The following is a 22,414-nucleotide window of genomic DNA, read 5'->3' as shown; positions in this document are numbered from 1 at the left end:
ACCGGTGAGGGTGAAGGCGACAACGAAGAGCACATTGCCCCAGTAGCCAATCTTCTCTCACCACTCGAGGAAGACGGCGAGGTAGCCCCGTGGCCGAGAACCAGTAGAAGAATGCGCAAAGCCCCGCGCCACCGATGACAGATACGATGATTTTAAGCCACGTCCTCGCTGTCCATCGAGGCCACCATCGCATCAGGCACGACAATTGATGTTTCGTATGTTTTGAGTCATCGGCCGCGTCATTCAATGGAGGAGGTCCCATGTTGCAAGAGAGACGAGGAGGAGAGAAGAAGGAAGAACAAGCCTGCGCTATCGATCCAATTCGGAAGATCAAAATTCAAACGCTCGGCGCGGGTTGTCGCATGCGATGAGGAACGGATGATGAGACGAAGGTCGCCGCGGACAGATCGATCGAACTGAGTTTGCAATCCCGCCGTCTTGAAGGCGGGAGTGGTGGCGGACGAAAAGTTGGGCGCCTCTCGTCTCGCTTTCTCGTTACACGGGGAATTTGCACAAATCGAAGGCTCTCGGGAAAATTCAACTCAGCGAACTCCGCGAGGAAAATTCGAGTTATGTGAGATATGCGCTCGGACTTTGGCGCTTCCTTGCTGACGGGGCACGTAGCACGATTTTCTGTTCGCGCATCGATTCAGATTGGACGCAGCGGGCGCATTGTTCTCCCTAGAAGGTCTGGCTTCGATCTGCTGAAACAATCGCTCGTTGATCTGAACGAGTGGACCATAAATCACCAAACCGTGATTGATGTTTGCTGAGCTTTCCAACAACTCATCGAGAGGTGCTGGCTACTACGGCTACGCTTACGAACCACAGTCGCCTCCTCCCAAGCGTTTTTTCAGCAGAATGGGTCCTTTCTCTCAGCTCCACTCTCGGCACAAGCAGGTGCCCACCCCCTTTTTTCTTCTTTTTTGTCTGTTGGGCCATCTTGACTCTTCATCTTTGGCGCACAGGTTGTTGTGGGCCTCGTCGTGGTGTTCCTCTTCGTGGGCGCCCTTCTCTACTTCAACCCTGCTGTCCTGACCGATGGCACCGGCGCCTCGCCCCACTCGCGTGGCCTGAAGGACTCTCCACTCGAGGCTCACCTCCGCTACCCTCTTCAGCAGGTGCGCGTTTCCTGCAGTTCTGGCCATCATCCTAAGATTATTCTCACCCATCCACTTCACTTTGGCATGGCCACAGGCGTACCACAAGTACAAGCCGTCATCAACGCACTACTCCATCACCATCGTTGCTGACATGGACAAGGCCTCCAAGACTGTACCGCCTCTTCCTCTCCCGCACTCATGCGCGAAAACTGATTCATTGTACAACACAAAACAGGACGACAAGAAGTGGCGCAGCACGCTGAAGAGCGGCACGCTCACGCGCAACCCCGAGACCAAGAAGTACACCATCGCCTGGGATAGCGAGGTACGTACCCACCCGCCTGTGTTCGTTTCAACGCAACGCAACTCAACCCAACCCAACCCAATCCAACCCACCAGATGGATGTTACGTCGGTGTTCAACGACGGATCTCGAGGAATGGAGCTGTCGGAGCTGGCCTACTTCAACGAGCAGCTCCTTACCTTTGACGATCGCACCGGCATCGGTAGGCCACCACCACCACCCACCACCAGTGCACTCCCATCCGCCTCGCGGTTGGTGTAATGAGTGAACTGACTTCGGGCTGCCAGTGTACTTTGTCGAGGGCGAGAAGGTGATCCCCAAGCACATCCTCATGGATGGCAACGGTCACATCGACAAGGTGCCATACCTCTCCTTCTCTTTCATCGTCATCGTCATCGTCATGTTGATTACTCTTTTTCTGCACTGCACTGTACTGTGATTAATTGGGAACGACAGGGCCTGAAAATCGAGTGGGCGACGGTCAAGGACTCGCACCTCTACGTGGGGTCCACCGGTAAGGAGTGGACGACCGGCAAGGGGGTACCCCTCGCTCTCCTGCGATCGACCACTTCATTCTTTCATCTCACCTCCCCCCTCTTCTTCGTCGTTCAGGAGTTTGTGAACAACAACCCGCAGTGGATTGCGAAGATTGACGCCGAGGGTCGCATCGAGCGTATCGATTGGGGCCAGCACTACACCGCTCTCAGGTAAACTCATTGCAAGGCCCCACCCACACCTCTCTTCACGCGTGGGCGGTCAGCTGACCACCACCGCGACCGACACAGGAAAGAGACGAACACGCTGTTCCCCGGCTACCTGCTGCACGAGGGCATACGCTGGAACGCCGCCCTCAGGCGGTGGTTCTTCCTCCCGCGCCGAGTCTCCACGGTAACCGCCGCACGCACGCACGCTCACACGGCGAACATGTCAGAAACGACACACGCGACACACGCGCTGAAACTTGTGTGGTTGCTTCTTCTTCTTCTTCTTCTTCATGCCGCAACAGGATCCGTACGATGAGGCGCTGGACGAGTCGCGCGGCTCTGACACGGTGATCTCCATGAACGAGCAGTTCGCAGACATCCGCATCTCGCACGTGGGAGTACGTTGCCCTGCCCTTGCGGGGTGCCTTCGCCATCGCTCGTTTGTTTCTTCTGCTCATCGTCTTCGGTTGTCTATCGCGGCGTGGCTTCCCTCAAAACAAACAGGTCAACGAGCCCACGCACGGATTCTCGACGTTCCAGTTCGTCCCGTTCCGCGAACACGAGGTCGTGGCCCTCAAGACCGAGGAACACCAGGACAAGATCTCCACCTGTACGTTTCTCTCTCTCCCTGTGTGTGTGTGTGTGTGTGTGTGTGTGTGTGTGTGTGTGGTGTTGCCCACTTTGATGCTCACAACTTGTGCCGGTGCACCACGCTAGACATCATGGTGTTCGATCTCGAAGGCCGAGTATTGCTGGAGGAGACCCTCGTCGGCAACGTCAAGTACGCCTTGCCTCTCTGCAATTTGCAAACAGATTCTCTCTCTGGCACTCACCCATTCATTCTTCTTGCCTCTTCTTCATCATCTGATGGCCATCACAACAGGTTCGAAGGCATCGAGTTCCTCTAAGAGACATGACGAACGCGGGTGGCTGCATTCTTCTTGATGACGCAACGAGCAGCAAACAAACAACACATTTCCTCGCCACGAGACCGAGTTGCGCGTTAATTCAGTATTTGGTGCCCGCGTAGGGTGGGACGGGCCGCACGGGCTCGATGGAGATGGTCACCTGCGCCTCGTCCCCTGCCTCTGCTTCTTCCGCTGGTGACGGTGCGCTCGCCGTCTCTCGCTCGCGTTCGTCGCGCATGAGGCTGAGGGTGCGCAGAAGCACGTCGCTCACCTCCGACGCTCGCCGCGTCGCAAAGAACAGTCCCGGCACTCCCGCTACACACACACACACACATACAATTCGTAGTCGACCGCGGTACCACCACCACCGTCAGCGTCACAACCGCCATCAGCTTCAAGGCAAGGGTGGGCGTACGGCCAAAGTTGAGGTCGATGCCGAGGTTGGTGGCGCCCCAGCCCACCAGGGACGCGAGGGGGACCTCCCTCTCCACCGTCGCCGCTTCGCCCTGGCGGCCCACGCGAGGTGAGCAAAAGAAAAGAAGCGGAAGAAGGAAAAAAACGAGGGCACGCGAGTAGGAGAGGTGGAGGTCGGCACCCCCAGCAGCACGATGGCACGTCGCGAGGCGGGTGCAGTGCGAAGAACCAGCTGACGTGGAGGCCTCGTTGGCCCACCTGCGCCCGCGTGGTGCGGTGCCTCCTCCACGAAGCGCTCCTCTTTCGCCTCCTCGTCCATTGTTGTCGAATTTTCCTTTTGGTTTCCTTTCTTCACGACCTTTTTTCTTTTCCTGGTATGCTGCGAGTTAGCATTAGGCGCGTAACGCCAGCAAAAGAAAAAGCAGCACCAGAAGAGAAGATGAGGCAGCAGCAACGTTGCTGGCAGTCTTCGCTACCTGCCTTGGGCAAATTAACTTCACTGCCGGCTCGCCAGAGCAGTCAGCAGTGCCGCTCCCTCTTTACTGCGGCCCGCCTGGGAGGGTGCCCGCCCAAAGCGCGTAGTGGCCCTACGGGCCTTCGTCTGGCCATGCCGCCCCGCAGTTCCCTTGGCCGTGCACCACTCCGCTCCTTTGCAAATGGTACCACAGCACCACAGTCGAATAAAATAAACAATCCATAAATATAATAAATAATAAATAACGAAACACGTCGAACAGAGTCCAGGGAGGACATCGCCGCGCGGCAGCAGGACCTGAAGAACTTTGTCGGCGGCGGCAACAAGGCCGCGGCCACGAAACCCGCCAGCGGTGAAGCGGGCCAAGTGATGGAGGGCGGCCTGGCCGCGTGGTTCTGGATCTTTCCCGCCATCACCGTTTGCCTGGGCACCTGGCAGGCACGCTGCTTCCGTCCGTCGACCGATTGTCTTCACTCTCTCTGTGGAGCTTCGTACGAACATGTCTCTGAGCGTTCATCACCGCACACACCGCACACAGGTCTATCGATGGCAGGAGAAGAAGGAAATGATCCGGTACCGCAAGGAGCGCCTGCTCGAACCCACCGTCGACCTGCCGCCCCACCTCACGTACCTCGCCATCTGCCACTCGCCACGATCCGTGCGACCTAACCACCGCACCGCCGCACGCACGCACACACGCACCACACTATGCGACACGCGCGTCTCACGCACGACACGCGACGGGCAACACGCAACTCGCCAGGGATGAGACCCTGAGGGATTTCGAGTTTCGGCACGTGGAGGTGAGCGGCAAGTTCGACCCCGTGCGCGAGTTCGTGGTGCGGCCCCGCACGCGCGACGGCCAAAACGGCGGCCTCCTGCTCACCCCCTTCCGCCGCTCCGACGATGGGTACCCACCACCACCCTCGCCCCCGTGTTTGGCTTCGGGGCAATGCACTGAGTGTCGTGTGTGTCGTGTGTGTCGTGTGTGTCGGGTCACCGCCCATTTAGGACCATCGTGCTGGTGAACCGTGGTTGGATCCCTGCCGCCCTCATGAACGACATCGTCCAACGGCGCGCCATGCTCGTACGCCCGTCCCCCGTCCCCTCGGCGCTTGGTGGGCGGCGTAGCTCACTCTCCATCTATCCGTTCGTTGTTGCACAGGACCGTGTGTCCGGCGACACGCGGCTGTTTGGCCTCATCCGACCGGGCGAGAAGGTACATATATATGGCTATGCTCCATAAATAAGTGTGCGAATATGTGGCTGTTTTATAAAACTATTTCGATGGGCTCCCTGCTGTGAAGCTCACGGTGGACCGAACGAACAGCTTGCTTCCATCCACACAACAACTTCAAGAGAAGCCGAAGGTCTGTTCGTCCAACCAGTTGTGGAGGCAGCACGCAAAGACCTCCTCGGCCGGGTCGTGGTGGAACCACGCGATCGGCTTGTGTCCGTCCTGCAGCAGCCCCACAGCCGGTGCTGAGAAGAAAGAACGGTGCGTGTGGCGTGTGGCGTGTGGCGTGTGATGGATTCGGGTGGCGCGTGCGGCGTACAAAGAAGTCTTCCGGGGCGGGCTGGTGCAGACCGTCGTAGCGCGTGGCCGGTCCCAGAACGCACACGGCCAGAACCATGGCCATGCGCACGCGCCTCTCGGCCTCCGCCGTCAGCTGGCTCTGGCTGGTGGCTTCAGCTTCAGCTTCTGCTTCGTTGTTATCATCAGCCGCCTCACTGTCACGGACGTCCGGGGGCATGGCGCCGACCGAGCGCGCGAGTTCATCGAAGAACGTAGGGTCGATGCTCTTGGGGAGGTCCAGGTCCCCGGGCAGGTGTCTCCTGTGTAGGAATTCGCTGCCGGTGAAATAGGCCATCACCGTCTTGCCTTGCCCACACGACAGCCCAAACCTGCGTTGGTGTGTGTGTGTGTGTGTGTGTGGTACGTGTGCGTGTGCGTGTGCGTGTGCGTGTGCGTGGTGCGTGTGCGTGTGCGACAGCATCAGTAAGTGATTGTCTGCATTTGCCACATGATATCTGTAGGGATAGTACCGTTCACCGACCGCCAGAGAATAGGTTCGGGCGGCCAGCTCCACCAAAACTTCTGTGCGGTCGTTTTGGCGAACAATAGTGCTCATCTTACAGTCAATGCGCACGCTCTCTAATGAGAGAGTGAACACACGATTTAATAATGGCGCACACGCACACGCACGCAACACCGCACCCACGTGACGCGACGAGATGGCACGCGTACCCGAGGGTGTCTCACCAGTGCGAAGGCGGGCGCTACCCCAAGCGTACGATTCTCCCTCGTACTCGTTGCTGGCCACCATGGCCGCAGTCGCTGTCACACATAGAGTGAGAGTGTACATATAAACATGTAAACATATATATATATACACACACAAATAGAGGCTTCCTAGCTTGTTTGATCATCATCAAAGAATGAATGAATGAAGGATGGCACAACTGATGCTACGGTGTGTACTGGTGCCTAGCGTGATGCGGGGCAGTATGCGTTGGATGTCAGCAAAGGCAACGTAGTCAACCTCCGCTCCAACGCGTACGACGCACGGCTTCTGCAGGTGAAACTGCATTCTTTGCACTGTGTGCCATGCAACGTTGATGAAATGAATGCGGGTGTGGTGCGTGTGTGTCGTGTGCGTTACCTGCGCGCAGAAGTGGCTCAAGCGTGGCCACAGGGTAGCGGTCGACCGAAGCAGAAAAGAACTGGTCCTCGTCCCCTAGCCTCGCCCAGACCTTGGCCAGCGTGGGGAACGTATCGTCTACCTCCTCTGCACTCCTGCAACACACAAACTCAGTATATATAAAGTTCATGTATATGTTTCTGCAAATGTAAATAAATGAGAATCAGGTGCTACGTACGATGTCATCTTGGGAAACGCGGCAGGAGGTGCTGCGCGGCATTGTGCGCAGTCCAGCAGAAAACGGACGATTCTGCCCCCCATGCAGTTTAGTTTAGTTTAGTCTAGTGTGGCGGAGCTCGTCATGACAAGGGCGGAGATGCCAATCAACATGTTGGACACGTACTCATCCGGCGACCAATCAGGGATGCCCAGCGCACGCGCCACCTCGACCAACAGCTCCGTATTGACAATGTTATCAGAAATGTAGGCTGTTGTCAAGGCAAGAAAGAAAGATTAGTTCATTCACCACCACCTCATCACAAGCTCGCCACGAGCGCGGGTACCCTCGGAGTGCCAGTTTAAGAGGTGCACGTAGCAGCCCCGTTCTGTTCTGCGATCGATCCTGAGTCGGGAGGCGGGTCTGAAGTTGTCGTGGCCTCCCCGCTCCGCCTGGTCTCGCACAACGCTCACACCTTACAACAATCCGAACATTGCGTGGGCCATGGCCAGGGCGAAGCGAAGACGTACAAGGCTCAGTGTCCATCCACCACCGCCAGGAGCGCACAGCTCGAGAATGCAGGCGACGTTGATCGCCTCTTCGCCCTCGAACCTGACGTGCGCCTTCACCCTCACATACTGTCCACCAACATAACATATACGTGTATACATAAAATATGTGCATATACAGATTTTAGAGAGATATACGAAACCTTTTTGATGATCGAAACGATGATGGCCATCTTCTCCTCGCTCCATCCCCGGCCTTCATTGCCCGCCCGGCAGGGGCCGGCGGCGTAGCTGTTGTGGATCTGGTGGCTCCTTGCGTCGCTGCGCCAGTAGTTGGGCTCCTCGATGGAGAGCTGGTGCAGGCGCGCCTCGATCTGCAGCCTCCACGCCTGCAGGTGCTCCAGCTCCAGCTTCACCTTGTCATTGGCACCTTCACCAACATCCTCGTCATCATCGTCACCATCATCATCAGTGTCCTCTCCTTCATCGTCGTCGTTGTCATCTCCTTCGGTGATGGGCTCAAGGTCCATCGCAGCGTCATCACCGCCGTCAGCGACGGAAGGAGGAGCGATCTGCAATGCGTCCCGTTGCAGCAGCTCGAGCTCGTCGGTTTCGAGCGGCTCAAAATCGTCCTCTTCTTCTTCGTCGTCGTCGCACTCGTCGTGGTCGTCAACAAGTGGTGCTCGCGTGGCAAAGTCGCGCGTTTGCGCCGCCTTGAACCAATCCCAATACACCGCTGTCATGCAACCAATCACGAGTGAGTCTCACATAGTCAAACACACCAATCACCGCCCAGTAAAAGTTGACATAATTTAAAACCGCACCATGGAAGGGCGAGGTGACACGATCCTGGGGCAGGGCATCGAGCACGCGCGGAAGGAGCACAACCAGAACGAATCGGAGCGGCCGGTGGTCACGCAGGACGAGCAGCTGGCAGGCGCGATCGACCTGCCGCAGAGCAACGGCGTCCTTCCACTCGAGTCCACTGCAAAAAAGATGAAAATAAATAATAAATAATCAATAAAATGGCCCAACGGAGGGGGGGGCGGTGGTACGAAATGATGTGGTGGAGGACCAGGTCGGGGAGAGTGGTCAGCTGAACAGAGTGCGTGGTGTCTGGCCCCACGCGAGCGTAGGCAGGGTCGGAGCGGAGCCGCTTGCGGCAGTGCATCGGTTCTTTCTTTATGTTGGGTCTTTTTTTCACTTCCTTCCATTTCTTCGAAGAAATGTTGATAGCTTCGGAGGTAAAATACATCTTGTGACAAAAGACAAGATGGAGAGGCCTCCCACGGAGGCAACGGCTGCGCAAAAGCGAAAGGAAAGGCCAGTGGAGGAAGAGGACGCTAAGCTCGGGGACGGAGCACAAGAAAGCAGCTGCACCACCACAGGCAAGCGCGCCAGGAGAGGAACAAGAACGGATGAAGAAGAAGCTCTGGCGACCCGCGTGGTGCCATGGCCGGGGCTGGGGGCTGCTGGAGAGCCTGGACCCGGACACGGGCCTATGTGTGCTCAGCTTCCTCGACACGGAGGACCTCGTGCGCCAGCGCGCCGTGAGCCGCCGCTGGGGCGACCTCGCCTCCGCCGACTGCCTGTGGAAGCCGCGCTTCCTCAGCCTCTACGGCCCGCCCTTCCTCAACGGTATTATTATTGTTTGTCAAGTGTTAAATGTTTGTTTTTCTTCATTTTATTAACATTTCTGCTATTTGAGAATTATTTACTAACCGGACCCGGCCATGATGACGTGGCAGGCAAGGAGGAGGGGAAGGCGTGGTTCGGCCGCTACGCGGAGGTGAGTCGTGGAATGCTGAGAATGCCGCGCGACCAGGACGCCCGATTCCCAAGCACGCTCACCGACTGGGAGTCGGTGTGGGAGGGGGACCCGGCCGCGGACGAGGACGAGGACGGCGAGTTCGAGATCACGGACGCCCAGTTCAGCGTCGTGGCTCTGCCCCACCTGCACCACCAATCCGAGGTGGGTTTGCGCCACCACCGCATGGCCCTCCACTTGGCCTTCCTCCACACGTAACCACCGCCCCCCCCCCCGCCTCCTCGTTTCACTTGATTCTCTGATTAATAGAGGAATTGCAGGAATGGACACGTGCCCCGGCTGACCGACCGGGTGAGAATCGGGACCACAACCAAGCACGCGACCATCACCCTCGCCCGCTTCTGCTACGCCGTTTCTAACAAGTAAGTATTGTCGTGTCGTTGGTCGTGTCGTGTCGTGTCGTGTCGTTGGTCGTGTCATGTCGTGTCATGTCGTGTCGTGTCGTGTCGTGAGATGTGCGGTTGATCGGATTGATCGGATTGATCGTTGATGTGGGTTGTTGGTGGCGGTGGCGGTGGCAGGAAGCGGAGTGAGTTGCTGGAGCAGCTGGGCCTCCCAAGCGTAGGGGACGAGAAGAAGGACGAGATTTACCTCTCACCGGACGTGGGCGAAGAGTCCGATTTCAAGCCGTTCGTGCGCCTCCGGATTCCGCCCCCCGCTACCACCTTCGCGCCTGGCGAACGTCCCATCTACAGCTTCGTTGACGAGCACGCCGAAACGTTTGGTCGACCTGACGACCTCGGAATCGGTTATCAGTTCGACAGCGTACGCTGCCTCTTCGTTCATCTTCGTTCTTCTTCGTTCTTCTTTCGTCCCTGATGTGAGTGGGGATGGTGGGCTGCTGCAGGATAAGAGGCGAGGGTGGGCGCCGGGCTTCTTCAACGCGTCGTTCGCGTGGTACTCGTACGGGTGCTTCACCACCCTCCACAACACCGCGCGCCGAGAGATCTTCGTGATCAAGACCCGCGAGAGGAAGGCCATTTGGTGAGAGGTCACTTTTTTGGTTTTGGGCACAACCACGCACAAAACTAAAGCTTACAAAATACAATGAAATTGTGTACCACTATCAAAACATGAAGGTGGCCCACGACGAGGCTTTCGCGCTGGCCGACAAGCTCGTGGCGGCCTCCTTCTTGAGCTGGAGCACGATGACGTGGTCCGGCACGAGCAGCTCGATGCGCGTCTCGCCCGCGGTGAAGCTCGACCGCCCATCGACCGTGTAGTTCCCACTCGGGCCCGGTCCGTCGTTGGGCGCAAACACGCGCACCTCGTAACCCGTCGGCAGCGTGAGCACGGTGGGCATGAGCGGCGGGAAGACCTGTCGCCGATCGCTCACATCCTCGGCCGAGATCTCGTGCCACAGCAGCAGCAGCAACAACCCGTCGGGCTTCTGCAGGAGCAGGTGGTGCACGTAGTCGGTGCGATCGTAGTCGCCCACGGCGCTCACGTTGAGGCCAAAGTCGAGCGTGGCCAGCGCGTAAGTGGGCGGCCTCAGCTGGGTGGCGGAGGGCGCCCAGTCGCTGCGCACGAGGGCCATGAGGTTCTTGAGGGCGGTGAAGCCGGGCTTGGGCGAGTAGTCGGCGAAGAGGAGGCCGAAGTTGGACTCGTGGTCGGCCGGGTCGTCGTGGTCGTTGAGGAGCGAGTAGATGCATGTGCGGCGGATGCCCAGGCGGAAGTACTCGGTGAAGATGCGGTTGACGTAGAGGCCGTGCGCGCGGATCGACGTGCCGTCGACGGACTTGGTGGTGTAGCCCGTCTCGGTGACGAAGAAGGGCCGGTCGGGGTAGAACGCCTTGCACCTGGTCCACTGCTGCGGGTACTGGTCCAGGTTCACCGACGGCTGCATTCGTGCATGAGAGACTGGTTGTTAGTGATGGTGATGATGATGAATGTGTAGAACCAGTATAGCGAGAGGGGGGGGGATGAGCAAGCACCTGGTTGGAGAAGTAGAAATAGCGGTAGATGGTGTCATAGGTCTCCCACGTCTCGGCCAGGTAGTTGCCGTCGAAGGGGTACGGGTGCATGTCGCCAAAGTCGACCCACTGGCTGCAGCAGTTGGCCGGCAGCACGTCGAACACCGACACCGGCGCTCCGACGATCCACCGATCGTCGAAGAACGGGTCGGCACGGACGAGAGTGTGGAGGTCGCGCATGTAGTCCATCGGTCCCTGCGGGAACCCTTGCCCATTGTATGTCTGGTCTCATGGTCAGTCTCATCCCACCATAGCTTCACGAAACGAATAGATGCAACGTACAATGTTCTTTGGAGACCACATGATGTCGGGTTCGTTGACGCCCAGGATGGCGTCGATGAGGAACCCATTGTTGATGGCCTCCTTGATCCCGGCCACGATCTGGCGCGTGGTGTCGATGTTGCTGTCGGTGTTCCAGTCCAGCTCGGCGATGCCGTAGTTCATCTTGATGCCCTTGGCCGCCAGAGCGAGGCCCACTTCATCGAAGCTTTCGCGGATGTTGCGGATGCCGGCCTCGGCGATGAGCTCGATGAGAAGCGTGCCGTTGGTGACCCAGGCCGTACCGGCGTAGCCGAAGTGCGTGTTGACGCAGACGCTGTCGGCGAAGACCTCGGCCGACTGCGCCTGCTGCACGAGCGCCTCGGCGCTGAGAGGGCCCACAACGACCAAAGCCGACAACACGACGACAACAACGAGGAGCAGCGCGAGGGGGATCGGTCGGGTCATGCTGCAGGAGCGGCCACCGGGCTGAAGCTCTTGCTGGTGGGTTGTGGTGCAATGGGTCTTCACCGACGTGTTGGAGGTTTAGCATTTATTGTTGGTTAGGCAGTGGTCCGATTGGGCGGAAACCCATCGCGGAGAAAAGGAGTCTTGCCAGATGGGCTGATTGGGCGGAACAAGGCGATATTGCCCAGTTAATAGTGACGAGATCCACACTTCGTCACCTTCCCGAGCTCGCTGGTTCGCGCCAAGTGGCCAAATCACAGCGACCAGTTGCTCGCAAGAAATGAAAATGAAAATGTTTTTTTCGCCAGCACAGAAGAAAGTGGCACTTCGAATTCACGAAAATCTCAACCGCACAGATTACACCATCAGATTGGAGCGTGACAGAGAGAAGAAAGCATGACGTCCACTGCAGAGGTGATCAAGGAGTTTCAAAACGTTACGGGGGCTGATGCCGATACCAGCAAATTCTACCTCGAATCGAGTGGCTGGGACATAAGCGTACGCCCTTCTTTGCCCTGCTGCGTGCAGTTGCATCAATCTGTACGCACTTCGTTCCTCATGTAGTCCATCCCACAGGCGGCCACAGAGATGTTCTTCGAAAGTGGAGGGCAGCCCACGGTCGCTCCTGCTGGCGGCAGCGGTCAAGCTGTAGCTGGCGGCCATGCGCCTCCCGCCACGTCGGCCGCTCCCAGGCCTGCCAGGTCCCAACCTCAGCGGTACTACTTCCCTCCCATCTTCATCTTCATCTTCATCTTCATCTTCATCTTCTTCGTGCATCGAGTAGCGCGTAGCAACACCAGTGCACTGACTCGTTTGGGCGTCTACGCAAGGGGCGGGATTCGCGGCTTCTCCGACCTGGGCGGAGACGACGCCGAGGAGGAGGGCCAGGACTTCTACACGGGCGGCAAGGCCAGCGGCATGGTGGTGCGCGACCCCAAGGCCCCGCCCTCGGGCTCCAGCCACGACATCGTCTCCGAGCTCATGGAGAACGCGCGCAAGTACGTAGCGCCACACAGCGTCTCAACTGAACAACAGCACCTCGTGTAGAGACCTATGTAGGCCATATATGTAATGATGTAGATGTAAGTGCTTACATCTCCTCTTGCTCCTACAGGCACGGAGGAGCGGAGGCCCCTCCCGAGCAGCCCGCTGCTGCGCCATCCAGGCCCGTCTTTGTCGGCTCTGGTACGGGTGCCAACCTCGAGTGTGTAGCGTGGCAACTGTTCGTCTTGTTGAACGAGGTGGTGGTGATGGGTGCAGGCTACCGGCTGGGCGACGAGACGAAGCCGAGCGAGAAGATCGTGCCCAGGGAGGACCGCGCCGCGGCAGAGCGGGAGGAGAAGGGACCGGTCACGCGCTCTCTCGTCTTCTACCGACAAGGCTTCACCGTCGACGGTGGACCCCTCCGTAGCTACACCGACCCCGCCAACGCCGAGTTCCTGAACGACATCAACAAGGGGTAACTTTAGAACACTCGCCTGGTGGTGCTGTTGATGAATGGAACCTGACGAGAGCCTGTGCCCTGGCGCGCACCACAGTATCGCGCCCGCCGAGCTGGAGAGGGAGGCGCGAGGCCGCCCGCTGTCGGTCAATCTGATGGATAAGAAGAGTGAAGACTACGTCCCGCCGCCCAAGGTCATCACTCCTTTCGCTGGCGCCGGCCAGCGCCTTGGCGGGTACGCTTGTGTTCCCTCCCGACACAGCATAACGTGATATGTCGTGATCTACCCCGCGTGTGTCGTGTCGTGCGGTGTGTGTGTGTGTGTGTTGTGCGGTAGTGCGGGTGCCGTGTCGCGCGAGACTGATTGCGACCAACGCTGTGTGTGCACAGGCCCAGTTCTGCGCCGGCGCCGGCGGCAACCACGGCAAGCAGCGCGCCGCGAAGGCCGCTGGTGGTGGACGATACGCAGCCGACGACGAGCGTGCAGATCCGACTGCACGACGGCACGCGCCTGGTGGCCAAGTTCAACCACACGCACACGGTGGGCGACCTGCGTGGCTTCGTCGACGCGGCCCTGCCCAAGAGGGTGGCCTACCAGCTGCAGACCACCCTGCCCGTCCGCGTCCTGGCCAACGAGTCGCAGACTCTCCAAGAGGCCGGCCTGCTGGGCTCCACCGTCGTGCAGCGGCCGCTCTAGATGACGACACACGCATCTTCAGCTTGATGCTTAGTGCGTAGAGCTTCTTTTCCTGTGTTTTTTTCTTTCTTTTTCTATGATTACGCCAACAAGCGACTTGCATTCATTGAGGCAATGAGCATGGCGGAGAGAAGGCGATCAACGCGCAGCTCTAAGGCAGCACAGCAGGAAGAGACGCCGTCAAGCAGTCTGGCTGAAACGAATAGTAAGAAAGTGAAATCGAGTAATTCATCAAAGAAGAAGGGCAGCACGCCCAGCAAGAACAGTAAAAAGAAAGGAAGCGGGTCGAAGAAGGGCAACAAAGCATCAAAGAAGGAAGAGGAGGACGAATTTTATGTAGATCTGCATGCAAAAGACGAAGAAGATGGCACCAGCGGTTTGGAGGATGCTCAAGAAGAAGAGGAGAAGCCGGCCCCACGCCGCGGCTCCCGAGCCAAGCGCAGCACTCTGGCACGCATCGAAGCAGCTGAAGAAGCTGCCGCCACACGAGTACGGACCAGGCCTTCCATGTTGTTGTGGCCACATCGATGCTACATCGATTGTGACATCTTCTTCTGCTGCTGCTTCGTGTTGATCTCTCCTGTGCTCACCGTTAGACGAGGAGCAGCACTCGCAACAGCAAGCCAGACGAGGCCTCGCCTGCGAAGGGCGGACGCAAGCGGCCCGTCGAAAAAGCTGCGGAGGTAGAGGAGGACCCTAACCCGCGCAAGCGCCGACGCAAGGAAGCGGTACGTCGCACCCGCACGACACACATGCACACGACACAAGACACACACACGATCACACGCACGCACGCACTAGCCTGATCGAGCTGCACCAGGCGGAGGAGATGCCCTCGCCGCCGCCGCGCCAGAGCAACCGACGGAAGCCGCCTGCCGCCGCGGCAAGCAGCAGCGGGGGAGCGCAAAACCGGGGCACCAAGCGCAAGGCCGAAGAGGAGATCGACATCGTGGGCGACAACAACAACGACAACGACGACGATGACCAACCGCTGCAGCAGCAGAACAGCGGCGACGAAGCCAAGTCGGACGTGGAGAAGGAGGAGAGTTCTGATGATGTCGACGTCGACGTCGACGACGAACAAGAAGACGAGAGCAATGGGGAGGAGGAGGAGGAGGAAGACGAGGCGGATTCGTTGGTGGTGGATGAAGAGGAGGACGAGGAGGGCGAGTTTGGGGTGTTCCAGGCGCTGCCCCAGCAGCGCCTCACGAGCCGACAGAGGGCCATTATCGACCGGCGCGACCGCGGCGAACCCGACGAGCAGCTCCTCCTCTCCCTGCCCATGGGTACCACTACGCCCCGCTTTTCCCACACTGCAAAGTCCCTCACGACCAACCACACACACACACACGACACACACACCACACCGCACGCACGCACGCACACACACACCGCACACGCACCACACCGCCGCACACGACGACAGGGAGCAAGGCGAAGAAGGCGGTGACGGAGGAAGAGCAGCAGAAGAAGGCCGAGAGTGCCCTCCGACGCAAGCGGCAACAGCAACGACAGGCCGAGGAGGAGAAGGTTTGCACTACACGGCCTCCTTCGTTTGGCGGCGGCCATGCTGTGAGGAGCCGGGAAGGATTGTTGTGCTCACACAGGCTTGTCGTGTCGTGTCGTGTCGTGTCGTGTTTGGGCACACAGGAACTGACGGTGCGGAAGCTACTCTCTCGAACCACGCAAAAGAAGGACGAGCAGGGCACGAAGGTACGAACGCACACGCCACACGCCACACGCCACACGCCACACGCCACACGCCACACGCCACACGCCACACGCCACACGCCACACGCCACACGCCACACGCCACACGCCACACGCCACACGCCACACGCCACACGCCACACGCCACACGCCACACGCCACACGCACAACCACCGCACACGACTCGACTCACCAGCCACGGATGCCACACCACAGCCGGAGCGGACGCTGGGCGTACCGAGCATCCGCTACGTGTCCAAGGCGGCAGAGGCCTCGTGTTCGTTCCCCGACGAACCAGCCGTCGATCTCACCCTCGCCCTTCCCACCTCCAGTCGTACAGTGTACGTGCCCTGCTGCCTCTTCATTATCATCGTCGTCGTCATCATCGTCATTATCATTATCATCATGACATTCCTACCGCCTGGTGTTGACCTGTGTGGCCCCACTGCAGGCCTGGAAGCGAGTGCGTGGTGTGCCACGGCGCGAGGGCCTACCTCAGCAGGGACCACCGGCCCCTGTGCTCCTCGCTCGAGTGCTACCGCACCCTCCACGCAAACGCACAGAAGACGACGTAGAAGGCCAACAAGAAATGCTGTTTTGTTTGTAGCAAAATATCGAAACCTCTACACGTTTGCTTGTCTTCTGCTTGACATGTTGTTCTCTCTCTCTCTCTTTGTGTGCTCACTGCTGGGTTCGTGGTCGGAGGACGTCGAGGATGAGGGGCACCTTGTCGCCGAGCCAGATGGCGTTGACGGTGTGGTCGCGCAGCCCATCGCCCGTGTGCGGGTGGATGAGCACGCTGTGCTCGCCGCGTCGCGTCACGAGCCACGGCACCAACTGCGCGAACTGCTGGGGCGTGCGCAGGTCCACCTCAAACATGCCCGTTGGGTGCGGACCTGCACTCGCATTATCGTTTGCACGAAAATCATCAGATCAATACTGATTTGTCGGCGAGGATGATTGCATACCTATGGGGGTGGTGTGCAGTTTGTAGACCTCGAAGTCAGGAAAGGTCTGGAGGATCTCCTCGCGCAGTCGAGCGGCCGACTGCACGCTCCGCTCACTGCCCTGGAAGAAGTAGATGTGCACGTCGAAGGACGTCACAGGCTCTGCAAACTTGGTGGGGTCGCTCATCTTCAGATCTGGTGGTGGTAAAGAGACACAAACGCCGCCAAGCCAGTTTTTTGTGGTGTTCTTTTCGGCGATACCGGGTTGGGCGTTTTCGTTTTGCCGTCACGGGGATCAAGTGTACAGAGGTTGTATTTGTTTCGAAACGTGGTTGTGTGAGCAAGTACTTGTTGATGTCGCGCACGACGTTCTTCTTCTTCTTCTCTATGGCCGGTTGGAGGCGGAGGAGAGGGTGCGCTGCAGAACGGCCATTCGCACGCGCCGCTCCTTGCCGCCTCCCGTCCCTGAGCCGCTGCTCCCCGACGCTGCGGCCTCGCGCTCCTCCCTGGGCCTCCGCTTGCTGCTGCTGCTGTCCGTCGCTGTCGCGCCGCGCTCCTTGGCCTCTCCTCGCGGCTCTCGTCGGCTGCCGCTTCGGCTCGGCTTCTCCTTGGTGGTGGCGACAGCCACGGCGTTCTCCTTGTCGGCGTTATGTACAGTTGCCGTCGCGGCGGTGGTGGCTGGCTTGGTCGCGGCCTTGGTGGTGGCGGCCTCCTTAAAGGCGATCGTGGGCGACGACGACGCGGGCGAAGCGTTGAACTCAAAATTGGTGACGTCCGCCAAGGCGTGTGACGACGTCGAAGTAGAGGAAGAAGAGGATGCGGGGATGTAAGAAGAAGATGAAGATGACGTCGGCGCAGACGAAGGAACAACGGGCTCGGCGGTAGAAGCGGCGGTCGTGGCCGAAGAAGAAGAGAAGCCGAGGCCGTGCTGGCTCTTCTTGGCGTAGAGGGCGTTCTCGCGCTCGAGCAGCAGCTTCTTGAAGTGGAGATCGCTGATCTCCTGCGACATGCCCTTGAGCTTCAGGCCCAGCTGATCGAGCACGACCTCGAACGAGAACGACGCGTCCTCGGCCTCCGTCGTCTCGTCTGACGAGACAGCGTCGCCGCCCGTCAAGGTCGCGGTGGTGGAGCCGATGTGTGCGTTGTAGAGGGAGCTCAGCTGGCCGCGCAGGGCCTTGAGCTGCGCGTCGAGGGCGCCGATGACCTCCTCCTGCTGGGCGAGCTGCTTCTTGAGCTTCTCCTCCTCGTCCTCGTCTGCGGCCAGGTCAACGGACCCCTCCGGCCTGAACTTGGCAAGCTCGCTCTTGGTGCGGTCTAGCTCCTTCTTCAGCTTTTGGAGTTGCTGTTGTTGCGAACGAGAAGAGGTTAGTGAGAACCATTAAAGCTGACACATGATGATGATGATGATGATGATGATGACGCAAAGGCGAGGCGTACGATCTTAAGCGAGTTGTTCTCCTGCTTCACCTTCACGTGGTGCTGGATCTTTTGGTTGAGGTTCTGGTGCCCGGTGAGCTTGCCATTGATGAGCACCAGCTCTTCGACGCGAGCCTCCAGCTGGTCGAAAGAAGAAAAATGAAGAGAAGAGAAGAGAAGAGGCCGTCAGCACCACTCACCTTCACCCCGACTCTTTTGACTCATTATATGATGTTGAGAGCCTCGCTTCCGTTACCTGGTGCTTCTCCTGCATGAGAGACTTGAAGTCCTTCTGCATGCGCGTGATCGTGTCATTGAGGCGCGCGATCTCGTCCTGCGCCTGCCTTTCCGCCTGCCGGCGACTATAGTGAAAGAAGAAGAAGAACGAAGAAGAGGAAAGGTCGGTGAGATCATGTGTGGTGGAGAGAGATTGGGATTGAGTTGGGCACGTACGTTTCGATCTGCTTGATGTAGTCGATTCGTTCGTTGATGGACTTCTCGATTTCCTCCTTCATCACGGCAAAGTCGTGCATCATCCGCTTCTCCTGCGCCGTGAGCTCCTTCTCTGTCTCGAATTCGAGCGCCCGCCGGTCGAGCTCGAGCTGCAGCTTGGCGAGCTCGCCGTCGCTCAGCCGCTGCATGGCCTCGACCTCCCTGTTCAGCGAATCGATCCGTCGCTCGTAGTCGGCGGCCTGCTCGTCGGCCAGCTGGGCCAGGCGTCGGCTCACCTCCTGCGACTTGGCCTCGGCGGCCTCGAGCTCTCGCGTCAGATGCTCGATCTCCTCGTCCCGGGCGGCCACCACGCGCTCGCCGGCCTCCGCCTGCTGGGCCGCCTGCGCCCTGGCCTCGTCGCGCTCGCCCAGGGCTCGCTGGAGCTGGTCAAGGTGCTCCTCCTCGAGCTCCCTCCGCTTCTCGCCAAAGAGGCGCCCCATCTCGCCCATCTTGCTCACATAGCCCGAGATCTCCCGCCGCATCTCCTCGCGCACCTCGTCGATCTCCCGGTGCAGGCCCTCGAGCTCGGTCTCGCGCAGCGCGCGTTCGCCTTCGGCGGCATCGAGCGAGGCGACAAGCCGGCGCTCGCGCTCGTCGCGCTCCTGCCTCTCGGCTTCCCACTCGCGCTGGCGGTCGTCGATGTCCTCTCTGAGCCGCATGACCTCGCGTTCGTACTCGAGGTTGCGCTCCTTCATCCTCCGCTCCATCTCCTCGACCTCGTGCACGAATTGCGCAGCGTGGAGCTGCTGCTGCGGTGTGGTGGCGCCCTCGGCCGTCGCCGTGGTGGTGGCGGCGGTGGCGGAGGAGACCTCCTCCTCTCTAAATCGCTTCTCCTCGATGAGCACCTCGTACTCCTCCTTCATGTTGTTGAACTTGTCCTGCAGGCGCTCGATCTCGTTCTCCTTCTCGGCCAGGCGCCTCTCCAGGTCGAGCATCCGGACCTCGTTGATGTTCTGCTTCCGGCTCTTCTTGGCCGCCTTGGCGGCGACGTTGTTGTCGTCCTCATCTGCGTCGAGCAGATCGCCACCGTCGCCGCCAAAGCTGCCCATGCGCTTCTTCTGCTTCTTGGCAAGCTTCATCTGCTGCTTGTCTGTGTGACACAACAATCAAACAAAGTGCTCGTTAGTCACAACACTCATTGACTGCTGGGTGCTGAAGAGAAGAGAATTACGTACCCTGAGCGGCGGCGTTGGCTCGCCGAAGCAGTCCGACGCCCATGGTGAGTCTCCGCAGGCTCACGGGCTCGTAACCGTCGTCGTCGTTGTCAAAGCCCTTGCGAACATCGCTCCAATCGCCAAACTCCTCTTCGTCGCTGCTGTCGCTGCTCCGGGACTTGCTGCTGCCCATGGAGCCCGACGACGACGACGAGGCGGCCGTCGAGCCCTTGGTCATGAGGAAGTTTTGGTTGAGGGAGCGCAGCCGCTCGTTCTTGACGGTGAGATCGGAGCTGAGCGAGTTCTTCTCGTGGACGAGGGCGTCGATCTGCTGCTGCGCGAGGGCAAACTCGCTCTGCCACTTGGTGAGCTCGAGCGACGACCGGGCCTTCTCCTCCTCGAGCAGCAGCTCGATCTGATTCCTCATGATCTGCTCCTCGCGCAGCTTGTCCTCCAGGCCGTGCAGCGCCTTCTCCAGAGCCGCCGCCTGCTCCTTGGTGAGCCCGGTGGTGGTGCCCTCCGCCGCCTCTTCGTCGGCCTTGTGGTGGTTGCCCCCGTCGAGCGTGGTGGTGCTGGTTTCGAGGTCCCACGAGTGCTCTTCCTCGTACTCGTGGTTGAACCACGCGATGCTCTTCCGCGCGTCCCTGGCCTTGCGGGCCACGGCGACAGGAGCGGCCTCCTCGCTCGGCTGCGCCGCATCGCTCTCCACAGTCTTCTGTCGCTTGGAGATCAGGCTCCAGTTCATGGGCTGCGCCTCGGTGGTCGTGGCCGTCGTGTCGGCCCAGCCGACCCGCTTCTTGTCGGTAGTCGAAGCCACGGGGGAGGCGAGGAGCGCCTCGTAAGTTGCCTGGCCGCCCTTGCTGCCGCTCTTGACCCGTTCGAGGTAGGTGGAGAGCTCCTTGGCCAGGTACTGCGCCTTGCCGATCTCCGCCCAGTAGACCTTCATGTTGTCGCCGAACAGCCGCTTGTACTCCTGCAGCTTCGTCTTCCTGTTGTGACTCTCGCGGGCGTGCTTGAGCAGCTCGGGATGATTTTCCACCATCGCCTTGAGCTGTTGGATCTCCTGCCTAAGCGCTTCGTTCTCCGAACGTCCTGAATAGATATAAAGAGGCGTAAGCAGACGTTGAAGAGTAGGTAGACCATGATGTGGGGACGTACCGGTACGGGGCGTCTTCTTCTGCAGCGACTCGATGGTGGCGTCGCGCAACTTGATGAGCGCCCGCGCGCTCTGGACGAACTTGTCCTTGGAAGCGCACTGCTCCTTCAGGTGCGCGTTACCCTCTCTGAGTCGTCGACGCTCGTCCTCGATCGTCTCGTAGCTCTTGAGCTGGTTCAGAAGGGCTTCGAGACGGCGCACGTGCTCGTTTTGTGCTTGGTTGGTGGCCAGCGGCTGCGCAGTGATGTCGTTCCTCCTCGTCCGCAGCGCGCCGTTTTGTGGCACGACGGCCATTGATGCGTCGGCGAACTGATTGCGGGCTTTCTCCATTGCCAGCTGCTCTCGCACTCGCTTCAGCTCCCTCTGCAGCTGGGCGTACTGCGCGTAGTTGGACCCCTGAAAGATGGTTTAAAGGGTTGAGTTCGTGTGCCATAGCGGTGAGACGGGCACGAGATGATAAATGCTGGTTAACCGCACCCCATCGAGATCTTGGTTGACGACCGCCTTGTTCTGGATCAGCTTGGCCCTTTGCGCGAACTGGGTGCGGGGAACAAGGAGTGAGTCCCACCCGAACCAAAGGAGAAAAGAGTGCGAAGGCCAGGGGTCTACCTTGAGGGTAGACAGGGTCTCCGCGAAGGCCGTGTCCAGGGGGCTGATGGTGGCAATGATTGTGGTCTTGGAGTTACCGCCCAGCGAATCCTATTTATCAAAAGAGAACAGAATATGAGTGCCTGCAGAGAGTTTGCCTAGAAGCGGTTGAAGGAGAGACGAGCGGAGAGACGCCTTTACCTTGAGCAGGAAGGTGAGCTTGCTGTCCCGGTAGGGCACGTGTCGATGCTTGCCGCCTGCAATCTCGACAAGGGCTCGGATGACATTGCCCAGGAGGGCAAGCGATTTATTGATGTGTCCCGCTTCCTGTATGTCGCGCCAACGCAAACAAAGAGCAAGAGTGAGCGCAGATCAAGATGATTGGCAGCGGTACGGAGGGGGTGCGAACCTTGAGCTGTTCGCCCTTTGTCTGCGAGAGCTTCTGCCTCTCCGAACCTGCCAGATCGATCAGGTTCAGCCGCGAGTATCTGGTCTGCACGACACCGTTCTTCTCCTCCTGCGCGTAGTAGAACGTTGTAAGAAACTGGTTCCACTCATCAGTGGGCAGACGAGTGCTTGACGTGCCTTGGACTTGATGGTGATGGTGAAGACGCTGTGCGAGCGGCTGGAAAACTCGTTGCAGCCCGTTGCAGCTACGTGGCGATTGGCGGCGCCAACCCGCAACACCTCAAGCGCCTCTGCGGTGGAGGAGACAGGCTGTTCGGTAAGGTTCTCGACGTAGATGCCGCGCTTGATGTCCTCGCGGATGCTGAGGTCGAGCATTGTGGGATTGAGCAAGTCCATGATCTTCTCCTTGTAGATCTCGAGGAACGAGCAGCGACACTCAAAGCGCACTGAGCCCAGGCTCTATTGGGTGCAAACAAGCAAGATGGCGTCAGCTCTTGCAACCAAGTCAAAAGGCGTTGAGCATCACATCGAGAAGGGACGCGTACCGCTTTCTCGCTCTGGTCCATGAGGAAGTACATGTGATCGAGCACGCGCGGGATGAGA

General features: G+C 59.2%; 11 protein-coding genes across 11 annotated transcripts; 5 read left to right on the top strand and 6 right to left on the bottom strand.

The window, feature by feature from the left end:
• Positions 1–861: 861 nt before the first annotated feature.
• ACA1_330420 lies at positions 862–3,018 on the top strand (the record flags this gene model as incomplete). The annotated part of the gene is made up of 13 exons (XM_004334443.1): positions 862–900; positions 969–1,121; positions 1,198–1,275; positions 1,339–1,428; positions 1,503–1,608; positions 1,694–1,764; positions 1,863–1,946; positions 2,019–2,113; positions 2,192–2,294; positions 2,413–2,508; positions 2,615–2,720; positions 2,828–2,891; positions 2,994–3,018. The coding sequence occupies 13 exons, from the start codon at positions 862–864 to the stop codon at positions 3,016–3,018; spliced, it is 1,110 nt and encodes a 369-aa protein (XP_004334491.1).
• A 100-nt stretch (positions 3,019–3,118) lies between these two features.
• On the bottom strand, positions 3,119–3,751 carry ACA1_330410 (uncharacterized protein; the record flags this gene model as incomplete). Its single annotated transcript, XM_004334442.1, has 3 exons — positions 3,119–3,333; positions 3,434–3,524; positions 3,614–3,751. The coding sequence occupies 3 exons, from the start codon at positions 3,749–3,751 to the stop codon at positions 3,119–3,121; spliced, it is 444 nt and encodes a 147-aa protein (XP_004334490.1).
• A 57-nt stretch (positions 3,752–3,808) lies between these two features.
• ACA1_330400 (uncharacterized protein) lies at positions 3,809–5,393 on the top strand (the record flags this gene model as incomplete). The annotated part of the gene is made up of 7 exons (XM_004334441.1): positions 3,809–4,091; positions 4,170–4,324; positions 4,446–4,534; positions 4,671–4,817; positions 4,919–4,994; positions 5,073–5,126; positions 5,238–5,393. The coding sequence occupies 7 exons, from the start codon at positions 3,809–3,811 to the stop codon at positions 5,391–5,393; spliced, it is 960 nt and encodes a 319-aa protein (XP_004334489.1).
• On the bottom strand, positions 5,262–6,795 carry ACA1_330390 (uncharacterized protein; the record flags this gene model as incomplete). Its single annotated transcript, XM_004334440.1, has 5 exons — positions 5,262–5,366; positions 5,464–5,789; positions 6,156–6,245; positions 6,571–6,704; positions 6,788–6,795. 5 exons carry the CDS (start codon positions 6,793–6,795, stop codon positions 5,262–5,264), a joined length of 663 nt encoding a protein of 220 aa, XP_004334488.1.
• A 90-nt stretch (positions 6,796–6,885) lies between these two features.
• On the bottom strand, positions 6,886–8,446 carry ACA1_330380 (uncharacterized protein; the record flags this gene model as incomplete). Its single annotated transcript, XM_004334439.1, has 6 exons — positions 6,886–7,037; positions 7,113–7,218; positions 7,297–7,371; positions 7,479–8,011; positions 8,100–8,260; positions 8,331–8,446. 6 exons carry the CDS (start codon positions 8,444–8,446, stop codon positions 6,886–6,888), a joined length of 1,143 nt encoding a protein of 380 aa, XP_004334487.1.
• A 103-nt stretch (positions 8,447–8,549) lies between these two features.
• On the top strand, positions 8,550–10,091 carry ACA1_330370 (Fbox domain containing protein; the record flags this gene model as incomplete). The annotated part of the gene is made up of 5 exons (XM_004334438.1): positions 8,550–8,913; positions 9,024–9,297; positions 9,364–9,465; positions 9,625–9,868; positions 9,951–10,091. Coding segments are annotated over 5 exons (1,125 nt in total), but the record flags the coding sequence as incomplete, so codon positions are not given.
• Positions 10,092–10,169: 78 nt separating this feature from the next.
• On the bottom strand, positions 10,170–11,802 carry ACA1_330360 (uncharacterized protein; the record flags this gene model as incomplete). The annotated part of the gene is made up of 3 exons (XM_004334437.1): positions 10,170–10,943; positions 11,038–11,271; positions 11,359–11,802. The coding sequence occupies 3 exons, from the start codon at positions 11,800–11,802 to the stop codon at positions 10,170–10,172; spliced, it is 1,452 nt and encodes a 483-aa protein (XP_004334485.1).
• A 396-nt stretch (positions 11,803–12,198) lies between these two features.
• On the top strand, positions 12,199–13,940 carry ACA1_330350 (SEP domain containing protein; the record flags this gene model as incomplete). The annotated part of the gene is made up of 7 exons (XM_004334436.1): positions 12,199–12,300; positions 12,379–12,518; positions 12,633–12,800; positions 12,917–12,987; positions 13,063–13,261; positions 13,341–13,478; positions 13,634–13,940. 7 exons carry the CDS (start codon positions 12,199–12,201, stop codon positions 13,938–13,940), a joined length of 1,125 nt encoding a protein of 374 aa, XP_004334484.1.
• Positions 13,941–14,304: 364 nt separating this feature from the next.
• Positions 14,305–16,225, top strand: ACA1_330340 (uncharacterized protein; the record flags this gene model as incomplete). Its single annotated transcript, XM_004334435.1, has 7 exons — positions 14,305–14,429; positions 14,548–14,668; positions 14,761–15,226; positions 15,367–15,470; positions 15,591–15,653; positions 15,867–15,991; positions 16,102–16,225. The coding sequence occupies 7 exons, from the start codon at positions 14,305–14,307 to the stop codon at positions 16,223–16,225; spliced, it is 1,128 nt and encodes a 375-aa protein (XP_004334483.1).
• A 106-nt stretch (positions 16,226–16,331) lies between these two features.
• Positions 16,332–16,784, bottom strand: ACA1_330330 (uncharacterized protein; the record flags this gene model as incomplete). Its single annotated transcript, XM_004334434.1, has 2 exons — positions 16,332–16,546; positions 16,619–16,784. The coding sequence occupies 2 exons, from the start codon at positions 16,782–16,784 to the stop codon at positions 16,332–16,334; spliced, it is 381 nt and encodes a 126-aa protein (XP_004334482.1).
• A 198-nt stretch (positions 16,785–16,982) lies between these two features.
• ACA1_330320 (kinesin motor domain containing protein) lies at positions 16,983–22,389 on the bottom strand (the record flags this gene model as incomplete). Its single annotated transcript, XM_004334433.1, has 12 exons — positions 16,983–17,939; positions 18,035–18,154; positions 18,270–18,375; positions 18,467–19,595; positions 19,681–20,751; positions 20,818–21,211; positions 21,293–21,352; positions 21,425–21,514; positions 21,605–21,730; positions 21,813–21,920; positions 21,974–22,270; positions 22,357–22,389. The coding sequence occupies 12 exons, from the start codon at positions 22,387–22,389 to the stop codon at positions 16,983–16,985; spliced, it is 4,491 nt and encodes a 1,496-aa protein (XP_004334481.1).
• Positions 22,390–22,414: the final 25 nt, after the last annotated feature.

Source organism: Acanthamoeba castellanii (genome assembly GCF_000313135.1).
Source record: "Acanthamoeba castellanii str. Neff unplaced genomic scaffold scf7180000084566, whole genome shotgun sequence".
Lineage (NCBI taxonomy): Eukaryota > Discosea > Longamoebia > Acanthamoebidae > Acanthamoeba > Acanthamoeba castellanii.
Note: the sequence above shows the minus strand (reverse complement) of the source record. Positions and strands in the feature narration are given on the sequence as shown.